We start from the raw sequence: 20,284 nt of genomic DNA, 5'->3' as shown, positions 1-20,284 counted from the left end.
TCCTTCTCTTCACTGCTTTCCCTCTCCCCTCTCTTCCTTTTGATAAATGCTTCTATGGACCCTACGCTTTTTGCTCTCAATCTTTCCTTTTCTATAGTTTTTCATACTTCCCCCTTGCCTTCCTTTCCTTTATCTCTTTCGGCGTACTGAAGACTTCCTGCTCTAATGCTGTTTCTTACGAGGAAATACTCGCTCCACTATGCATTAATAAAATTCAAATTTTCCCTTTTGGTACTACTTTTCTAATTCTTTTTGAACTTTGGATTATTTGTTCAATTCGTTTTGAATTTTTTATTTCTTTTTTTAATTCATCGTGAATTTTGGATTTTTTAAAATTCCTTTGAATTTTTGGATTTTTGATTTTATTCCTTTTGAATTTTTGGTTATATGTTTAATTCCTCCTGAATTTTTAATTATTTTGTTAATTCCTCTTTCATTTTTTATTCTACTTTCTCTTGAATTCTGTATTATTTTCATGCTATATTTAGAATCTTGGAATATTTTTTCGAATTCCTTTTGAATTTTCGATTATCTTTCTAATACCCTTTGAATTTTGGGTGATTCTCTAAATCCTCTGGAATTTTTATCTAATTTCTCTTAAAATTTTGGATTCCTTTGGACTTTTTTTTACTATTTGAATTGTCAATTATTTGTTAATTTTTGATATTTTTCTAATTCTTCCTTTATCTTCAATATATTTTTTCTAATTCCTCTTGAATTTTTTATTAAGTTTCTACTTTGGAATTTTGTAATATTTTTCTATTTTATCTGGAATTTTACTCTTAAATTTCGGATTTTTTGGCTAATTCCTCTTGAATTTTTTATTATTTTTCAAATTCCTCTTTAATTTTTGATTATTTTTTCTAATTCTCTTGTATTTTGAATTATTATTTTTTAATTCCTTTTGAATTTGGGATTATATATCTAATTTTTTTGAATTTGGGATTATTTGTCTAATTCTTTTTGAGAATTAAATGATTAACTTTATTTATCATGTTTTTTTTTCAATATTTCCTTAATTTTTTATTATTTTTCTCATTCCTCTTGAATTTTGAACGATTTTTTTTCTATTTCTCTGGCATTTTTATCCAATTTATCTTAAATTTTTGATTTTTTCTAAATCCTCTTAAATTTATGATAAAAAAATTCATATTGAATTTTTGATTATTTTCCTAATTCTTCTTAAACTTTGAATTATTTTTCTAATTTCTTTAGAATTTTTTATTATTTCTATAATTCCTTTGAATTTTGGATTATTTGTTTAATCCTCCTGGAATTTTTGTGAGTTTTATAATTCCTATTAGCTTATAATATTAATTTTTTTTTAAATTTTGATTAATCATTAATTCTCCTTGATTTAAAAAAAATGTTTTTCAAATTATTCTTAATTTTTTTATCTCTTGAATTTGTGATTATATGTCTTAATTATTTTTAAATTTTGGATTATTTGACAATTTTGTATTCAATTTTGGAAATTTTGTTAATTCTTGATATTTTTGTGATTCCTGCTTTATTTTTAATTTCTTATTATTTTTTAAATTCCTTTGGAATTTTTGGTCATATGTTTAATTCCTCTAGCTGAGGTAAAAAATAATCCAACATTCGATTATTTTTTACCTCAGCTAGAAATTTTTCTTAAATTGTGGATGTTTTGTTTAATTCCTCTTAATTTTTGTCTAATTTCTCTCGAAATTTGGATTATTTTTCTACTTTATGTAAAATTTTGGTCTCACTCCTCTTAAATTTTGGATAATTATTCCCTTTCTTCTTAAAATTTTTTATTATGTATCTAATTCATCTAGAATTTTCGATTTTTTTCTAGTTCCTTTTGCATTTTAAATTATTTGTTTATTTCTTCTTGAAGTTTTCTCTAATTCCTCTTGAATTTTAAATGAATTTCCTAATCCCTCTTGAATTTCTTATAATTTTTCTAATTCCTCTTAAATGATGGATTTGTTTCCTAATTTATCTTAAATTTGGGATTATTTTCTAGTGGGATTATTCAGCCAATGTCGCTGTTGCAAAAAAGATGAAGGACAAGACGGAAGAATTAGTAGAGCCTTGGTCATCAAGACGAAATTCCATTTTGAGCAAATACACGACATCAGAAAAACTTTCGATAATTACGAGTTTTTTGTCCGGGGGTGAAAGAGGTAATTACTCTTTTATTTACCATTTCAAATAATATTTTAATATATTTTCCACCTCTTAAATTATAATATCCAAATTCTTTCTCGTTTATCCGTACATTATTTACTTCTTAAAAATGATTATGTTTTTTAATTGCAGAGTTGAAGAAAAAGTTCCTTAATAATAAAAATAAAAGATAAGCTGCCGTGTCGCCTCTTTAAATTTGCCTACAAAATGTGTACTATATTTAATTCAATTTGAAACAAAATAGATTAACATTTAATCGAAAATTTAATTTTCAACTACAAAAGATTATTTTTAAACCAACAATCGAATATTAAAAAAAAATATATTTCGCACAAACAAAGAACAAATTTTCTACAAAATAGTAAAATTCTCGTTTAAGACTTATTAATTTAAATTCAAAAGTTACATTTTTAACTGAAAAGAACAATTTTAATTAAACAGTTGAATTTTCAATTAATAAACATTGATGTTTAATGAAAATTGCAATAATTTACATTCCTACCGAATTTTTTTTTGCTTGTAATTGTAAACAGTAGAATTAAACAAACAAAAAAAAAGGATTTTTTACAAAATTATGTCCATAAGAAAACAAAATTTCAACCAAATATAAAATAAATTTAAAACAGTTGAATTTTTAACCAAAAAAATAAATTTTAAAAATAAAATTGTTGAATTTTCGTCAAAATTGTTTGCAACCAAACATTTGTATTTTTAACCGTTGTCGAATTAAAAAAAAACACTTGATTTTCAACTAAATAGGTAAGTTTTCAAACTAAGAATACGATTTTTTAAAGAAAACATTAGAATTTTCAACCAGAAAGAATGAATTTTTAAACAAAATTGTGGAATTTTCATCATAATAATTAAATTTTTAATCAAATATTAAAATTTCAACCAAAAAATATGAATTTTCAAAAAAAAAATATAATATTAGACAATTCAACTATAAAGAATTAGCACAAAAAAAAATTATTTACACTTTTTTGTTTGGCTTAATTGACCTTCTTTTAAAGTGATGCCACTATTTACTACTATTGCGAAAAAAGTGTCATCAGACATTATTTTCAAATCGAAAAGATTATTTTTCTTAAAAAAAAGACGAATTTTTAACAAATTACAAAGTTTCTTTACTAAATACTTTGAACCAAATTTTGATTAATTTTGATTAAAATTTTGTTTATCTTTTTAACATTTTTTAACTAAATGGTTAAATTTTTTAATAAAAAAATTAGTTTAATTTTTATTCAGGAGAATTAGTCTTTAATTTAATAAAAAAACAAATGTTTTACAAAGCAGTTTGATTTTCTACCAAACAGTTACATTTTATAACAAATTGTTACATTTTCAAGCCAGAAAGACGAATTTTCTATAAAAAATTTTAATTTTCATCCCGAGAATTCGAATTAAGAAACAAACAAAAAAACTTAATTTACAATCAGTCAGTGAAATTTTTAACAGAATAGTTGAATTTTAAGTTTAAATAATTACTTTTCAACCAAAAAAGACGAATTTTCAACTGAAATTATGAATCTTCAACCAAAGAAATAAAGTTTTAAGAAAGTAGAACCACTTTTAACCCAAAAGTTGAATTCTCAAGGTGAAAAGACAATTTTTCAACAAAATACTTTATTTCTAACCAACAAAAAAATTAGTTTCATCGAAACAGATGAGTTTTCAACAAAAAACATATATTTTCAACAAAATAATTCAACTTTCTACTAAACAGATCTGGTTAAAAATTCATGTGTTTTCTTGCAAAATATTTTCTTTTTTTTTTGTAGAAATTAATCTCCTTCGTTGAAAATTGATTTTTATGGTAGAAAATTAATCTGTTTTGTTTGCAGGATTTAACTATTTAGCTGGAAACTTGTTTTTTTTTTTATGCCAAATTTAACTGTTTTTGATTAAGAATTATAAGAATTATGAAAAAGTTTAGAATTAATATTTTTTTGTAATAAAAATGTAATTTTCTTAAAAATTCGTTTTTCGTTTGGTTGAAAATTAATTTTTATATTGAAAATGTAACTATTCTAGTTCAAAGTTTAACTGTTTTTTTTACAATTTTGATTTGATTGAAAAATTGTCAAAAATCTTAATTGAAAATTAATCTTTTTGGTTAAAAATTCAATTATTCCAGTTGAAGATTCATCATTTTAGTTGAAAATTCATCAAGTTTTTTTAACCTTAATTTATTTTCACTGAAATTGTAACTATTCCAGATGAATCTTTCTTCATTTTAGATAAAAATTCATATCTATGGGTGAATATTAATTTTTTTTCAACTAAAAATCTAATTTATTAAATTTTTGTTTAAAAAATGATATTTTTTAATAGAAAATACGTTGTTTTGTCGTAGAGTTTAATCTTTTGGGTTGAAAGTTAATGTTTTTGGGGTTGAAATTTTAATTATTATACTTCAAGGTTTATCGTTTTGGTTGAAAATTTATCTTTTTGGTTTAAAAGTCACCTATTCCTGTTGAAGATTCAGCATTATACTTGAAAATTTATCATGTTACTTAAAAATTCATCAGTCTGTTTAAAAATGAGTTTTTTCAACTGAAAAATTTACTAGGCTATTTTTGGTTGAAAATTTTGATATTTTTCGGTTAAAAATTTAGCCATTTCAGTTGAACATTTATCATTTTAGTGGACAACTCATCACATTTGTTGAATATTGTCTTTTTTTGTCGGAATTATTTATTTTGCTGAAAATTTTACTATTACAGTTCTGGTTGAAATCTGATCTTTTTTACTTAAAAATTCAACTAATTGCTTGAAAATTCATCAGTTTGATAAAAAATTGTTATCTTTTCAGTAGAAAATTAATTTTTTTAACTGCAAATTTAACCTTTTCATTTTTTGTTAAAACTGATCTTGTTTATTTCAAGATTGTAATATTGGGATTTTATTGACCGAAAAACGAATTTAAAAAGTGGGAATTTACTTTGATTGCAGAAAAATTCAAGTTTTCATTATTTTAGTGAATTTGGTCAATGTAGAAAAATGATTTCTACTTTATCTACAATTGCAGGGCATATGAGTGAAAATAATTATCGAAAGAAATATAATTTCTCTTGGGTCAGGGAATTTTTGACATGAAACAGGAATTTTTTTAAAGAATTAAAATTGCGATTTCGAAGAAAGGAATTTATAAATTCCTGTTCCAAGTCAAAATTCGTCACAATTGAAATTTTTCTTCGTCCAAAGTTTTGAAAAAAGAATGTGCTTCAAGTAGTTTTTAGAAAAGTAGTATTTCGAAGAGGATATATTTCTAAATTATAATATACATTTTTTACACTTTTCATTAGGAATTTGCTTCTTTTTAAAAATGTAACTACTTTGTTGGAAATCAATTTTTTAACTAAAACTTTATCTATTCAGGTAGAAAAATTAACTATTTTGGTTCAAAAATTAACATTTTATATTTTAAAATTCAACAGTTTGGATGTAGATTTGTCTTTTTAAATTGAAAATTTATTTATTTCGTTGAAATTTCACATAATTTATTTAAAAATCGACTTTTTTTGTGGAAAATAATTTTTTTCTTTGAAAGTTAATCTCCTTGTTTAAAGATTCTCCTTTTCGGTTAAAAATTTAAGAATTCCAATTAAATATTCATAATTTTAGTTGAAAATTAATTTTTTAGGTTACACATAAATTTGCTGGATTAAAAAATAAACTTTTTTTTTAATTTAATTTTTTAAAAATAAAGATTTCTCATTTTAATTAAAAATTCATTTCTTTGTTTGAAAAAGGAGCTATTTGATTGAAAATTGATTATTTCCTTGGATGAAAAGGATTTTTTTTACCAAAAACTTAATTATTTTTTTGAAAATCCTTTTTTTTTGTTAAGAATTAGATTCTTAACTGGAAATTCGACTATTCTATTTTTGGTTAAAAGTTGATCTTTTTCGGGTGAAAATTTAAGTATTTGGTTGAAAATGGCAACTTTTTATTTAATAATCAAACATTGATTAAAAAAATTCATGCAATTTGTGGAAAATTCGTTTTTTTAGTAGAAAATTAATCTTATTGGTTGAAAATTCATCATTTTAGTTGAAAATTGACCTTTTTTAGTTTAAAATTTAACAATTTTGATGTAAATTTGTCTTTCTTAATTGAAAATTAATTAATTTCTTTGAAAATTCACTCATTTTTAAAAAATTTATTAATTTCTTTGAAAATACACGCATTTTGTTAAAAAACGACTTTTTTGGTAGAAAATTGACTTTATTTGAAAGAAACGAATTTTTTTCTTTAAAAGTTAAAATCTTTGTTTAAAAATTCATGTTTTTGGTTGAAAATTCAATTATTCAATTTAAAAAAGAATTTTTTTTCTGAATATTCAACTTTTTTTTCCTAAAATCCGATTTTGGTTTTGGTGAAGAATGAAATTTTTACGCAAAATTTGACCATTTTATTTTTGGTTTAAATTTTATCTTTTCCGAATGAAAATTCAACTATTTGATTGAACATTGATATTTTTTATTCAAAACTTACTGTTTTTTAAAAATTAATCTTACTAGTTGAAAATTCATCATTTTAGTTGAAAATTTAACAATTTTGATTTTATTAAAAAACGATTTTTTTGTTATAAAATTGACTTTATTTGGAAGAAAATAATTTTTTTCTTTGAAAGTTAAAATCTTTGTTTAAAAATTCTTGTTTTTGGTTAAAACTTCAAGTATTGCATTTGAAAAAGAATTTTGTTACTGAATATTTAACTATTTTTCTGAAAATCTGATTTTTTTTGTGTTAAGAATTCATTTTTTAACGGAATATTCGACTATTCTATTTTTGGTTTAAATTTGATCTTTTTCGACTGAAAATTGAACTATTTGGTTGAAAATTGATATTTTTAGTTTAAAATGTAACAATTTAACAATTTTTAAAACAATTTTGATGTAAATTTCTTTTTTATAATTGAAAAATCATTTATTTCATTGAAAATTCACGCATTTTGTTTTAAAAAATTGAATTTTTTGGTATAAAATCGACTTTTTTGGGTAGAAAATGCAAGTATTCCAGTTAAATATTCATCATTTCAGTTGAAAAATCATCTTTTAGGTTAGAAATAAATTTAATGTTTTATCGTTAATTAAATTTTTAATCTTTAATTCAATCGTTGGTTAAAAAATGAGCTTTTTGATTGAAAAATGGTTTTTTCTTTGGATGAAAAGTAATTTTTTTTTTAACGAAAACTTAAGAATTTTATTAAAATTTTAGTCTTTTTTTATTGGAAATAATTTTTTTCTTAAACTAAAAATAAAAATAAATTTCCAGTTGAATATTTCATAAATTTTAGTTGGAAATTAATTTATTTGGTTAAACACTCTATTTTTGTTAACTGAAAATTTAATTATTCAATTTTTGATTGAATTCTTTGCTTGAGTTGAAAACTCTTTTTTTTTGCAATTCAACTATTCCAGTTGACTAAAAATGTAATTATTCCATATTCTGTTAAAAATTAATTTTTTTCTGGTTTAAAATTCGTCTATTTTGTTGAAAAATTGTATTTTTTGGTAGAAGATTATTCTTTTTGTTTGAAAATTAATCATATTGTTTAAAATTGCAGTTTTTTGGTTAAAAATTCAAGTATTTGAGTTAAATATTTCTCATTTAAATTCAAAATAATCCGGTTTAGTTGAAAATTTATGTATTTTGTTTGAAAATAATTTTTTTCGGTAGTTTCATATTATGAAAAATTATACATTGAAAAAAAAAACTTGGTATTGTCATGGAATTTGTTTTTAGGATTTGAGTAAACACCCTGATATCTATTAAAAAAATGTTTTCTCTAATGACGAAACATATTGCAAAATATTATTAAGAAACTATAGAATTTTTTATAAGAGAATTCTTTCTTCTTTTCTAAATGTAAAAATAAATATTTAATCTTTCCCCTATTGTCCCTCCATTTACTGAAAAAAAATTACTTGACTAATTTTGTCGTCGTTGTTGTTGTTGTTTTTGTTGAAGTTGTTGTGAAGGTCCAGTCAAGTGGAACTGTGGACAGAGTGAAAACGAGACTGGAAAGATTGGACGAATATGAAGAGGGATCAGTGCGACAATTGCTAGATTTGTCGCAGCAAGAATATACAACCAGAATTGAACAATTGAACCATGAATTGGTACAAGCCTGGCGATCCGATTTTCGGGTGAAAGCTCTGAAAATTGCAATTCAGGTAAGAAAACGATACTAATTTCTAAACAATAATTTACCAAATTATTTTCTACTTAAAAAATAAAAATAAACTTTAATTATCTAGGGAATAAATATATATTTTTTTGCAGTGTGCAAAATTGTTAGGCGACACTTCAGTCATATCATTTTATCCAAGCAAATTTGTCCTGATTACGGATATTTTGGACATTTTCGGTAAACTGGTTTACGATAGACTGAAAATGAAAGCAGAATCTCACAAGTAATTGATTTAATAAAGCCGGCATTTTTTTTTTCTCGCTCTCTATCGAATTTTATTGAGAATCGAGTGTGTATTGAAATAATTTAAAATTATTTTTAGACCCGGAAGCAGAGCTACGTGTTTGCCGGACAATTTCACGCCAGATATGGTTCCTGAAAATGCTAGGGAAACTTGCCAAAATTGGTTTTATAAAATTGCATCCATCAGGGAACTTGTGCCGAGGCTTTTTGTTGAAATGGCGATTATTAAATCATACAGTTTCTTAACAATTAGGTAAGATTGATTCTTTTTTTGTCCCTTTTAAATGCGAAATATATATGTCATTGTATCCATTTTAATACAAAAATTACCGTGAATTTAGTTTTTTTTCCAAGTTTGATTTCAACAGTTTTATTTTTAATAATCGGTTGAATTTTCTATCTTTTTTCATTATTCAGTTTACAATCCGTAATTCGAAAATCTTTCACTTACAAATTTTCCCTTTTAAGTTTTAAGCGTACATTTTTTATTTAAAGAATTTTAAAATGCAGTTTTAAAAACTATAAAAAATTTTAAAAATTGCTAGCGTTTGAAATCGCGAATTTCGGATTAAAAAAGGAATTTTTTAGTTGTTGAATAAGAATATAAATTACCTTTTTTTGGGTTGAAAAAGTACAATTTTATTCAAAATTACAATTTGTACACTAAATACAATTTTTATTACATTTTCCTAATCAACGAATCTTGAACCAAAGGATCGAATTTTCAAAAAAAAAGAAAAAGATTAAACTTCAACCAGGAAGAGTTGGATTTTCAAACATAATCTTAAATTTTGAATTTGAAAAGATGAATATTTTAAAAGCCAGTTTAATTTTCAAGCAAGGAAGACGAATTTTTAACTAAAAAAATATAAATTTTCTAACAAATGAGGATTTTTACACCAAAAGGATTGATTTTCTATCCAAAAATACAAGTGTTTAATAAATCAGTTGAAATTTTCAACCAAATAGTAAAATTTTTAACCAAGAGATGAATTTTTAGCCAAAAGGTGATATTTTTTTAGCAAATAGTTGAATTTTCCACCCAAAAAGATAATTTTTAAAGTAAAAGAGAATTTTCAATCCAAAAAGTATCAATTTTTGACATAAAATATGACTTTTCAATAAAAATGATTAACTTTCAAATATAAAAGGTGAATTTTCAACAACTGAGAAAAAGACTTGTCTACCAAGAGATAAATTTTAAACAAAAAAATATTAATTTTCTACAAAAGTATGTTTTTTAAGTAAAAGCGATTATTTATTAAACAAAAATACGATAATAGACTTTTCAAATAAAAAGAATTAATTTTCAATAAAAAAAGATGAATGTTCAACCAAAAAATATGAATTTTCAATAAAAAAAATAATGAATTTTCTGCCAAACAATATAATTTTTCGTCCAAAAACGATGACTTTTTAATAAAAGATTTTAATTTTCAATAAAAGAGTTAAATCTTTAACTAAATAGTAAAATATGTAACCAAAAACTAGAATTTTGAACCAAAAAAATTATTCATTAAAAATTCCACTCCTTGGTTGAAAGTTTAACGAATTTTTTTTAATTTAATTTTTTTTCGTTGAAGATTCATAATTTTAGTTGAAAGTTCGTTTTTTTTTTTGGTTAGAAAATTAAATTAAAAATTCTTTTTGTTGCAAACAAGTTTTTTTAAACTACAAGTTCCAATATTTTGTTTAAAAATTCAACTGATTAATTGTAAATTAACTTTTTTGTTGTTATTTCATGTTCTTCTTCTTAAAATTAAATTGTTTGATAGAGAATTAGTCTCTTTTTTGGCTTGAAAATTCAACAAATTGGTATATAATTATACTATTTTGTAGAAAATTCGTTTTTGTTTTTATTGACAATTCATTCTAAATGAAAATTTACTCCATTTTTGGTTAGAAATTCAACTTTTTTGGTTAAAAAATTATGTTCTTTTAGTAAAAAATCAACTTTTTTTTTTGTCAAAATCTAGTCATATTGAAAATATATACTGTTTGGTCAAATCTAACTGTTTTTTATTTTTTATTAAAGTTTAATTGTGGAAAAATCAGCTAGAACATTTTTTGATAAACATTCTTTTTTTTTGTTGAAAATTAAACAATTTGCTTAACATTATTTTCCATTCTTGATTAAAAAATTTTTCTTGTTGGAAAATTCATTTTTTGGTAGAAATTTCATCTCTTTTTGGTTAAAAATGCAACTGCTTAGTTGAAGATTTATCTATTTTCGTTTAGGTTTAAACTATTTAATTGAAAATTAAAAAATTTTCTGTAAAATTCAACTTTTTTGGTAAAAAATTCGTTTTTATTGTTGTTGTTTTAATTGAAAATTAATTTTTCTCAACAGAAATTCGTCTGCCTAATTTTTGTTTAAAATTTAAGAATTAAACCGTTTCGATTGGAAATTTGAAATTTTTTAATTAAGAAAAAAAAATTGCTCAGGCTTATTTTTCAACGAAATCTGCAAATATTTTGAAAACTTGAAATATTGTTGTAGACCATTCTAATTTTTAAAAAAATCCGCTCTCAAAAATCCTGTAAGATTTTTTGATAATCCTTAAACTCTTCCGATTTTTTTTTAAATCGCTTCAACTTCTTTACAATCATTTGAAATCTTTCAAAGTTTCTCGAAATTGACTTAAATTAATTGAAATCTCTTAAAATCTTTTACATTTTCTTAAATTCCTTTAAATTTCTTAAAAATCCTTAAAATCTTTGAACTTTTTCAAATTCATTAAAATCTTTTTAAATAACTTTTCAAAAACTCCCTTGAGATTCTTTAATACCTCTAAAACTGTTTTAAAATCTTACAAAATAACTTGTAAATCCTTCAACCTTTTAAAATTATTTTTGAATTAGTTTTAAATCCTTTAAAAAGAAACTTGAAGATTGATTCTTAGAAATCTTGTAAGATTTCTTGAAAATCCTTAAAGTCCTCCGAACATTTTTTTGAACTCCCTACAACTTCTTTGAAATAATTTAAAATATTGTAAAATTGACTAAAATTAATTTAAATATTTTAAATCCAAAATCTTTTAAAATTTCTTAGACTCCTTAAAATCTCTTGAAATTCCTTAGATCAATCAATTTTTTTAAAAACCTTAAAATCTCCTAAAATTCATTACATCTGTTTCAAGAACTTTTCAATAACTTGCTCGACTTTCTTTAAAATCAGTAAAACTGTCGTAAAATCTTATAAAATCTCTTGTAAATCATTAAATCTTTTAAAACTATTTTTTGATTATTTTTAAATCATTTAAAAAGAAGCTTTAATATCCGTCAAGTCCCTAGTAATTCCTGAAAATTACTTGATTAATTAGAAGTCCTTAGAGCCTTCCGAATTTTTTTGAAGTCCCTTCAACTTCTTTGAAATCATTTTAAAATTTTCAAAATTGACTAAAATTAATTAAAGTCTCTTAAAATCCTTAAATTTTTTTAGACTCCTTAACATTTCTTGAAAATCCTTAAATCATTTAATTTAAAAGAAATTGAAGTCTCTTAAAATTTATTAAAATCTTTTTTAAAAACTTTTTAAATAGCTTTAAAATTATTCCTTTAGAAGAAAATCTTAAAAATTTAAAAAACTAATTTTCCAAAAAAAAAAAAACAGTTAAATTTTTTACCAAACTGTTGAATTTTTAAGCGGGGAATATGAATTTTCAACCAAAAAAGAAAGAAAATTTACAACCAATCAATTTAATATTCAACAAAATAGTTAATTTTTCAGTTAAAAAATTAATTTTGAAGGAAAAAAATTATTTAATAAAAAAAAATAGATTTTTTACCAAAAAAGACGAATTTCCAGCAAAATAAATAAATTTTAAGCTAAATTTTATATTTTTTTCGTTTCTAAATTTTTAAATAAATTTTTGAATTTGGAAATAAAAAAAAAGAAGATAAATTTTGAACACAAAATAGAGTAGTTGCATTTTCGGTGAGAATTCATTTTGAAAAAGCAAATGTTTTACCAAAAAAAAGTTAAAATTTTGTACGAACTAATTGAATTTTATATCAAATTGTTGCATTTTCAAGCAAACAAAATTTTGTCCAAGCAAAAAAAAAATTTAATTTAAAATACAAAATAGTTGGATATAATAAAAAAATTGACTTTTTTACAAAAAGGACGAATTTTCAACAAAATACATACATTTTTTATTAAATTTTTTCATTTTTGAGTCCAAATTTTAATTAAATTTTTTCGTTTCTAAATTATTTCCAATATATAAAAAATATATAATTTTCTATCAAATAGTTTAACTTTATACCAAATTATTGAATTTTCACGAGAATTAGCCGAATGATAAAAACACTTTGATGCAAAAATTAAAATACAACTTTAAAATTGTACCTACTTTTTCTAGTTCCAGTTTTCGAAAACAGGAAACGAAATCTTAACTGACGAATTTTCAACTGAAAATTAAAATCAAAACTTAAATAATTAAGTTTTAAGTTAAAAAATCTACGTTCAACCAAAAATTACACATTTTCAACTAAAAAACATAATTATTCAACAACAAATTAAAAAATTTAATTATTAATAAAAAAATGAATGTTAAACCAAGGAAATTTATTTTTTAACTAAAATTATGAAATATTCAACTGGAACAATAGTCAAATTTTCAGTTTAAACAAAATAATAATCTTCAACCAAAAAGAAACAAATTTTCGACAAAAACTATATTTTTTGGTACAAAAATTTCTGTTCATCCAAAGAAAAAACAATTTTTATCAAATAACTCTTTTTTGAAGCAAAGAAATGAATATTTAGTGAAAATGATGAATCTTGAACCAACAAAATTCATTATTAAAAAATATTTAACTGGAATACTTGAAATTTTTAACCAAAAAGAAGAATTTTTAAACAAGGAGATTAACTTTCAAAGAAAAACATCACGTTTTACAACAAAAAAAAATAGATTTTTTTTTAAATACGTAAATTTTAAACAAAACGGTTGAATTTTCAATTAAAAAAGGCAATTTTTCATCCAAATTGCCGAATATTGAAACCAAAGTATTACTATTGTACAAAAATGATTTTTCAAAGAATACATTAATTTTTCAACCAAATACTTCAATTTTGAAATAAAAAATATCATTTTTCAACAACAAAAGGAATAGTTAAATTTTCAGTTGGAGAAATTAATTTGCAACCAAACTGATGAATTTTCAACAAAAATGATGAATCCTCAACTTGATTAATTAAATTTTAAATAAAAAATTAGTTTTCAACTAAAACAATAAATCTTCAAATGAAATAGTTGAACTTTCAACGAATTCGACGAATTTTGAAATAAAAAAGACAAATTGTTTTCTACAAAAAAAGAAACAGATTTTCAATAAATTAGCTCATTTTTTAAGCAAAAAAATGCATTTTTAATAAAAATGATAAATCTTTAATACAAAAATTAATTTTCATGAAAAGAGTTTATTTTTTCAACCAAGCAAATTTATTTATAACATACAAGATGAATTTTTATTTAAAATGATGAATATTTAACTGGAATACTTGAATTACTAACCGAAAAGAAGAATTTTTAAACAATGAGATTAACTTTCAAAAAAAAAATCATTTTCTACCAAAACAAGTAGGTTTTTTATTTTAAAAAGTCGATTTTCTACCAAAAAAAGTAGTTTAAAAAAAAACAAAATGCGTGAATTTTGAACGAAATAAATTAGTTTTCGATTAAAAAAAAACAAACAAATATACATACATAAATTAAATACATTAAATTTTGAGTTAAAAAAAAGGAACTTTCAACCAAACTGATGAATATTTTCCACTAAAATTATGCATCTTAAAGTGGAATAGTTGAATTTTATACCTACCAAAAAGTTGAATTTTCAACCAAGAAAATTAATATTCTCAAAAATATATATAAACAAATAACATAAATTTTCAACAAAAAATAGTTTAATTTTGAGATAAAAAGTATCCATTTTTAACCAAATAGTTGAGTTTTCATCCAAAAAAAGATCAAATTTGCATTAAGGAAACATTTATTTTCAATTAAAAATTTATCTTCCATTAGAAAATTTAACTGTTTTTCTGAAAATCCTGTTTTTTTTTGTTAATATTGATAAATATTTTATTGTTCATGTAAAATCAGTAATTATAAATAAAATCTTCAAAACTAAACTTCGAATGTTACAATGTTGATTATTCTATTTAAAAAAATTTAATTTACAAATAAAATGGTTGAATTTCGATGTATAATATATATTGAACACCTATAATTTCTAAAAGAAAATCGAGTAATTTAAAGAGATATTTACAAGGTATGAAAATATTTATAATTAATTTTAAGTTTGGAATTATTTCAAATAATTTAAACCAAGTGTCTACGCAAACCGACAAAATGATTTAGAAGCTTTTTAAGAATCATGAAAGGCTTCAAAAAGAATGAAAAACATTTTCCTAAAATTTCCAGAAAAATGGGAATTTTATTTTGAAAAACAAATCTTAAGAGACTATTTAAAAAGATTTAAAAAGAGTTCCAAAATTGTTACAAATTAATCTGGGAGATTTTAAGGAAATATTTTTTATTTTTTAGGATTAAAAAAAATAATTAAGAAGAATTCGAATAATTTTAAAAGATGTTTAGAAGTTCTGTAAATATTTCAAAAATCATTTGAAATTTGCAAAAATGTAAAATAACATGTAGATGTTTCAAGATTTTTAAATAAAATTTGGAAGCTTTTTAAGGAGTTTTCAAACTATTTAAAATGAAAATAATTTAACTTTTAATCTGAAAAGTGTTGACTTTTTTAACAAAAATTAATTGCACCTTGGTTTTTATTAATTCAAATGGACAAATTTTTAGCTTTAGAAAGCGAATTTTTTAATTTCATTGAGCATGAAAAATGATTTTTTTTTGTAGAAAATTAATTTTCTTAACTATAAATTAAATTATTCCATATTTAGCTCAAAATTAATATTTTCAGTTGAAAACTCATGTAGTTTGTTAATAATTTATCAATTTTCTATAAAAAGTTAATCTTATTTTTATTTTTATTCATTATTTTGGTTGGAAATTAAACTATTTAGTGCAAAATTCGACTATTTGGCAAAAGTTAATCTATTTTGTAGGGAATTCAAAAATTTGGTTAAAAAGTCTATTTTTTTTTGAAAATTTAACTATTGTATTCAAAATTTGTTGTTTTTTTCTGTTAAAAGTTCAGATTTATTATTGAAAATTTATCTTTTTGTTCAAAAACTTGAATGTTTTATCGAAAATGAAACTATTTTGTCGAAAGTTCGACTATTTTGTTGAAAAATCATGTATTTTATTAAAAATTTGTTGTTTTTTTCGACAGAAAATTAATCTTTTCTATCGAAAATTTATGATTTTGGTTTTAAAATTCAATATTTTTGGGAAATTTAATCTATTTTGTAGGGAATTCAAAAATTTGGTTAAAAAGTCTTTTTTTTGTAGAAAATTCAACTATTTTCTTGAAATTTTTTGTCGTTGTTCAAAATTAAGATTCCTGATTGAAAATTTATTTTTTTGCTTAGAAACTTGAATATTTTATCGAAAATTCAACTATTTTACTGAATCATTTGTGGAAAATTCCACTATTTTGTTGAAAAGTCCTGTATTTTTTTTTTAATTGTCGGCAGAAAATTAATCTTCTTGATAGAAAATTTATTATTTTGTTAAAAAATCCAATTATTTTGTTTGAAAATTGAACTATTAAAATGCAATTATTCAATTTTTATTTAAAAGTTGAACTATTCTCTGAAAAATTATTTTTTTGTTGTTGTTAAAAATTAACTTTCTGAACTAAAAATTGAACTATTTTATTTTTGTTGAAAGTTTATTTATTCTAAGTTTAAAATCAATGTTTTCAGGAAATTAATATTCTAGTTTGAAAATTCATCTTTTTAGTTGGAAATTGAACTCTTTTGGTGAAAAATTAAACTGTTTTAATGAAAATTCGTTTTTTTGTTTGTTAGATATAATTTTTTTAAATTGTATTTTGTAGAAGATTTGTCCCTCCTGGTAGAAAATGAAAAATTAAATGTAGAACTTTAAATAATTTTAAATCATCTTTGCAGATTTCAAACTAAAAATTTAAAATCTTTGTAAGAATCTTGAAACGCTTCAAAAGAATAAAAAAAATTTCTTAAGATTCCTAGGAAAAATTGAAAATATGTTTTTTATTTTGAAAAATTATTGTAACGAGAAATTTAAAAAGATTTAAAGTGATTTCCAAAATTATGAAAAAAGAACCTGGAAGATTTTTAGATTTTGAAAATTGAGCTATAAAAATTTAATTATTCAATTTTTATTTAAAAGTTGAATTATTCTCTGGAAAATTAGTTTTTTGTTGTTAAAAATTAACTTTCTTAAATAAAAATTTAACTATTTTACTTTTGGTTGAAAACGGAACTATTTTATTGATTTTTTCTTTCTCGACTGAGAAATCTTTTTAAATTAAAAATTCTTCTTTTTTAGTTGAATTCGACTGTTTTTGATTTTAAATTAAATTTTGTATATTTAAATTGAAAATTTATCGCTATGATTGAAGGAAGAATAATTTTTTTGAAAACTCGTTGTTTTGTTGTTGTTGAAAATTAACTATTTTATTGGAAATTTAACTCTTCCACTTTAATATACCAGAATTTTAGTTAAAAATGTATCTCTTTAGTTGAACATTATGTTTTTTTGGCTGAATATTTAATTGGTAAAGTTTTTGTTGATAATTTGTTTTTTATGAGTTAAAACCTTCATATTTTTTTAGTCGAAATTAATCTTCCTGGTAGAAAATTCATCATTTTGGCTGAAAATTTAACGATTCCATTTTTTATTTTAAATTTATCGTTTTTTAGATCAAAATAAATTATTTGGCAAAAAAATTATGTGTTCAGTTGAAACATGAACTATTTTGTTGAAAATTCTTTTTTTTTTGCGTTGAAAATTAATTTTTTAAACTGAAAATTCAACTAATACACTTGAAAACGTCACCATTTTTTTTTAAATTCGCCTTTTTTGATCGAAATTTATCTTTTTGGTTGAAATTTTTACGTGTTTGTTTAAAATGTTGAAATTCGTTTGAAAATTGTTGTTTTTGTTTAAAAATGCACTTTTTAAAAGAAAATTATTCATGTTGAAGACCCAAAATTTTAGTTGCAAATTCACCTCTTTTGTTTAAAAATTCAACAATTTGGGGAAAAAATAATCTACTTTTTAGGACATTCAACAATTTTGTTGAAAAGTCTTTTTTTTTTGTTAAAAATTAATCTCTTTGGTGGAAAATCTAGCTACGTATATTGTTGAAAATTAGTTGTTTTTTTTTTAGTTGAAAATTAATTTTCTTAACTGAAAATGTAAGTATTCCATTTTTATTTGAATATTTGTATTTTTTGATTGAAATATTATCTATTTTGTTGAAAATTCTTTTTTTTTTTTATTAATTTTTTTAACTGAAAATTTAACTATTTTTTTTCTGGAAGTTTACTTTTCTTCGTTCAAAATTCATGCGATTTGTTGTAATTTCTTTTTTTTTGTTGAGAAAATTAAGATTCATCCTTGAAAATTTATATTTTTGGTTGAAAACTTAAATTATTTTATTGAGAATTCATGTATTTTGATAAAAACAATTTTTTTGCAAATAATTAATCTTCTTTCTTCACCATTCTTTTTTTGTTTATTAAAAATTGAAACTGTTTTTGTTAAAATTTAACTGTTTCGTTCAAAATTCGTCTTTCTGTGTAGAAAATTCATGATTTTGGTTGAAAATTCAACAATTTTTGTAGAAGAATAATCTTATTTGGTAGAAGATTCATCTATTTTATTAAAAATTCATTATTATTTTTTTTTAATTTAACTGTATTTGATTTCTAATCAACATCTTTTTTAATTGAAATAAAATCAACTGTTATATTTTTCGTTGAGAATTTATTTATTTTGGTTTAAAATTTATATATTTGGTTAAAAATTCACTGGTTTAGATGAAAATTGAAGTATTTCGTTGATAATTTATTTTATCTGGTTGAAAATTAATTGTTATACTGTTTTACTAAAATTTCACTCAACTTTCAGTGAATTTATTTCAGCAACGAATAACACGTATTATTCCCTTGTAATGTTTTTAATTCTCTTGGATTCTTTCGAATTTTATGGAATTTATTATGAACTTTTTATTTCTTTTTAATTCTTTTGAATTATCTATTTGATTTTTTTTTTTATGTGCCTATTGGAACTTTTTTGATTGCTTTTGAATTCTGCTGAATTACTTCAAATTCTTTGGAATTAAACTGGCAGTCTTGAATTATCTTGCATTTTTAATTCTTTTGAGTCCTCATAAATTATTTTGAAACTCCTGAAACCTCTTGAATTCCCTTGAATCGTTTTCAAATCTTTCGATTTCTGTTGAATGTTTTCGAATTCTGTGGAATTTCCTGGCACTCTGTTGAATTCTCTTGAATTCTTTACAATCCTCTTGAATTCTGCAAATTCTCTTGAATTCTTTTGTCTCACCTGTTTCGATTATTTTGAGTTTCCTATTTGACTCATTTCTTAAATAACCTATTTGAATTCTTTTGATGTCTTTTGATGTCTTTTGAATTCTTTTGAATTCCTTGGAATTTGCATTGCACTCTTTTGAATCCTTTTAAATACTATCGAATTATCTGGAATGTACATTCACCTCTTTTGAAATATCTTGAATTTTTTAATTTTTTCGAATACTTTTGAATTCTTTTGATGTCGTTTGAATTCTCTTGAATGGTTTTGAATTGTATTAAATTCTTTTAAATTCTTTTTAATTCTCTGTAATTTACATTGAAATCTTTTGACTTCTATTGAATCCTTTTGCATTATTTTCAATCACCTATTTGAAATAATAAAATTTGTTTGAATTGCCTATTTCAATTTTTGTCATCTCTTTTAACTCTTTTTAATTAGTTCGAATTCTTTCGAATTCTCTGGAATTTACCTTGCACTCTTTTGAATTTTCTTGAATTCTTTTTAATTTTCTGAAATTTACATTGCAGCCTCTTGAACTTTCTTAAATCATTTTGAATTATTTTGAATTCCTTAAATTCTCGTTAATTCTTTTGAATCACCTATTCCAATTATTTTGAATTTTTATTTGATTCTTTATGATATCTTTTGAATACTTTTGAATTATTTTGAATTCTCTTAAACGATTTGGAATACTCTTGAATTCTTCAAAATCTCTAGAATTTACCTGGCACTAATTTGCATTGTTCTAAATTATCTAGAATATTCGGTAATGTACATTGCACACTTTTGAATTATCTTGAATACTTTTGAATTCTATCGAATTATTCCGGGTTCTTTGGAATTTACCTGGCACTATTTTGAATTCTCTTGAATTCTTTTCAATTCTCTGGAACTTACCGAGCAATTTTTTAATTCTCCTGAATTCTTTTCAATTCTCTGAAATTTACTTTGAAATCTTTTCACTTCTATTGAATCCTTTTGAATTTCTTTCAATCACCTATTTCAAATATTTTGAATTTTTTGGAATTGCCTATTTCAACTTTTTGTTCTCTTTTAACTCTTTTTAAACCTTTAGAATTCTTTCGAATTCTCTGGAATTTACCTTGCATTTTTAAATTCTCTTGGTTTTCTTTTGAATTTTCTGAAATTTACATTGCAGCCTCTTGAATACTTTTGAATTATCTTGAATTCCTTTAATTCTCTTTAATTC

The 20,284-nt window shown here is 22.0% G+C and overlaps 1 protein-coding gene across 1 annotated transcript in view; it reads left to right on the top strand.

The window, feature by feature from the left end:
* LOC117174526 (VPS35 endosomal protein sorting factor-like) overlaps positions 1–20,284 on the top strand; it is a 63,439-nt gene that overhangs the window by 11,018 nt on the left and 32,137 nt on the right. The window contains exons 5-8 of the mRNA XM_033363729.1: positions 1,994–2,153; positions 8,137–8,342; positions 8,452–8,582; positions 8,682–8,855. Coding sequence (XP_033219620.1) covers positions 1,994–2,153; positions 8,137–8,342; positions 8,452–8,582; positions 8,682–8,855 — 671 coding nt within the window. The remainder of the gene's footprint in view (positions 1–1,993; positions 2,154–8,136; positions 8,343–8,451; positions 8,583–8,681; positions 8,856–20,284) is intronic.

Source organism: Belonocnema kinseyi, chromosome 1 (assembly GCF_010883055.1).
Source record: "Belonocnema kinseyi isolate 2016_QV_RU_SX_M_011 chromosome 1, B_treatae_v1, whole genome shotgun sequence".
Classification (NCBI taxonomy): Eukaryota; Metazoa; Arthropoda; class Insecta; order Hymenoptera; family Cynipidae; genus Belonocnema; species Belonocnema kinseyi.
The sequence above is the reverse complement of the archived record's forward strand: the minus strand, read 5'-3'. Positions and strand labels throughout refer to the sequence as shown.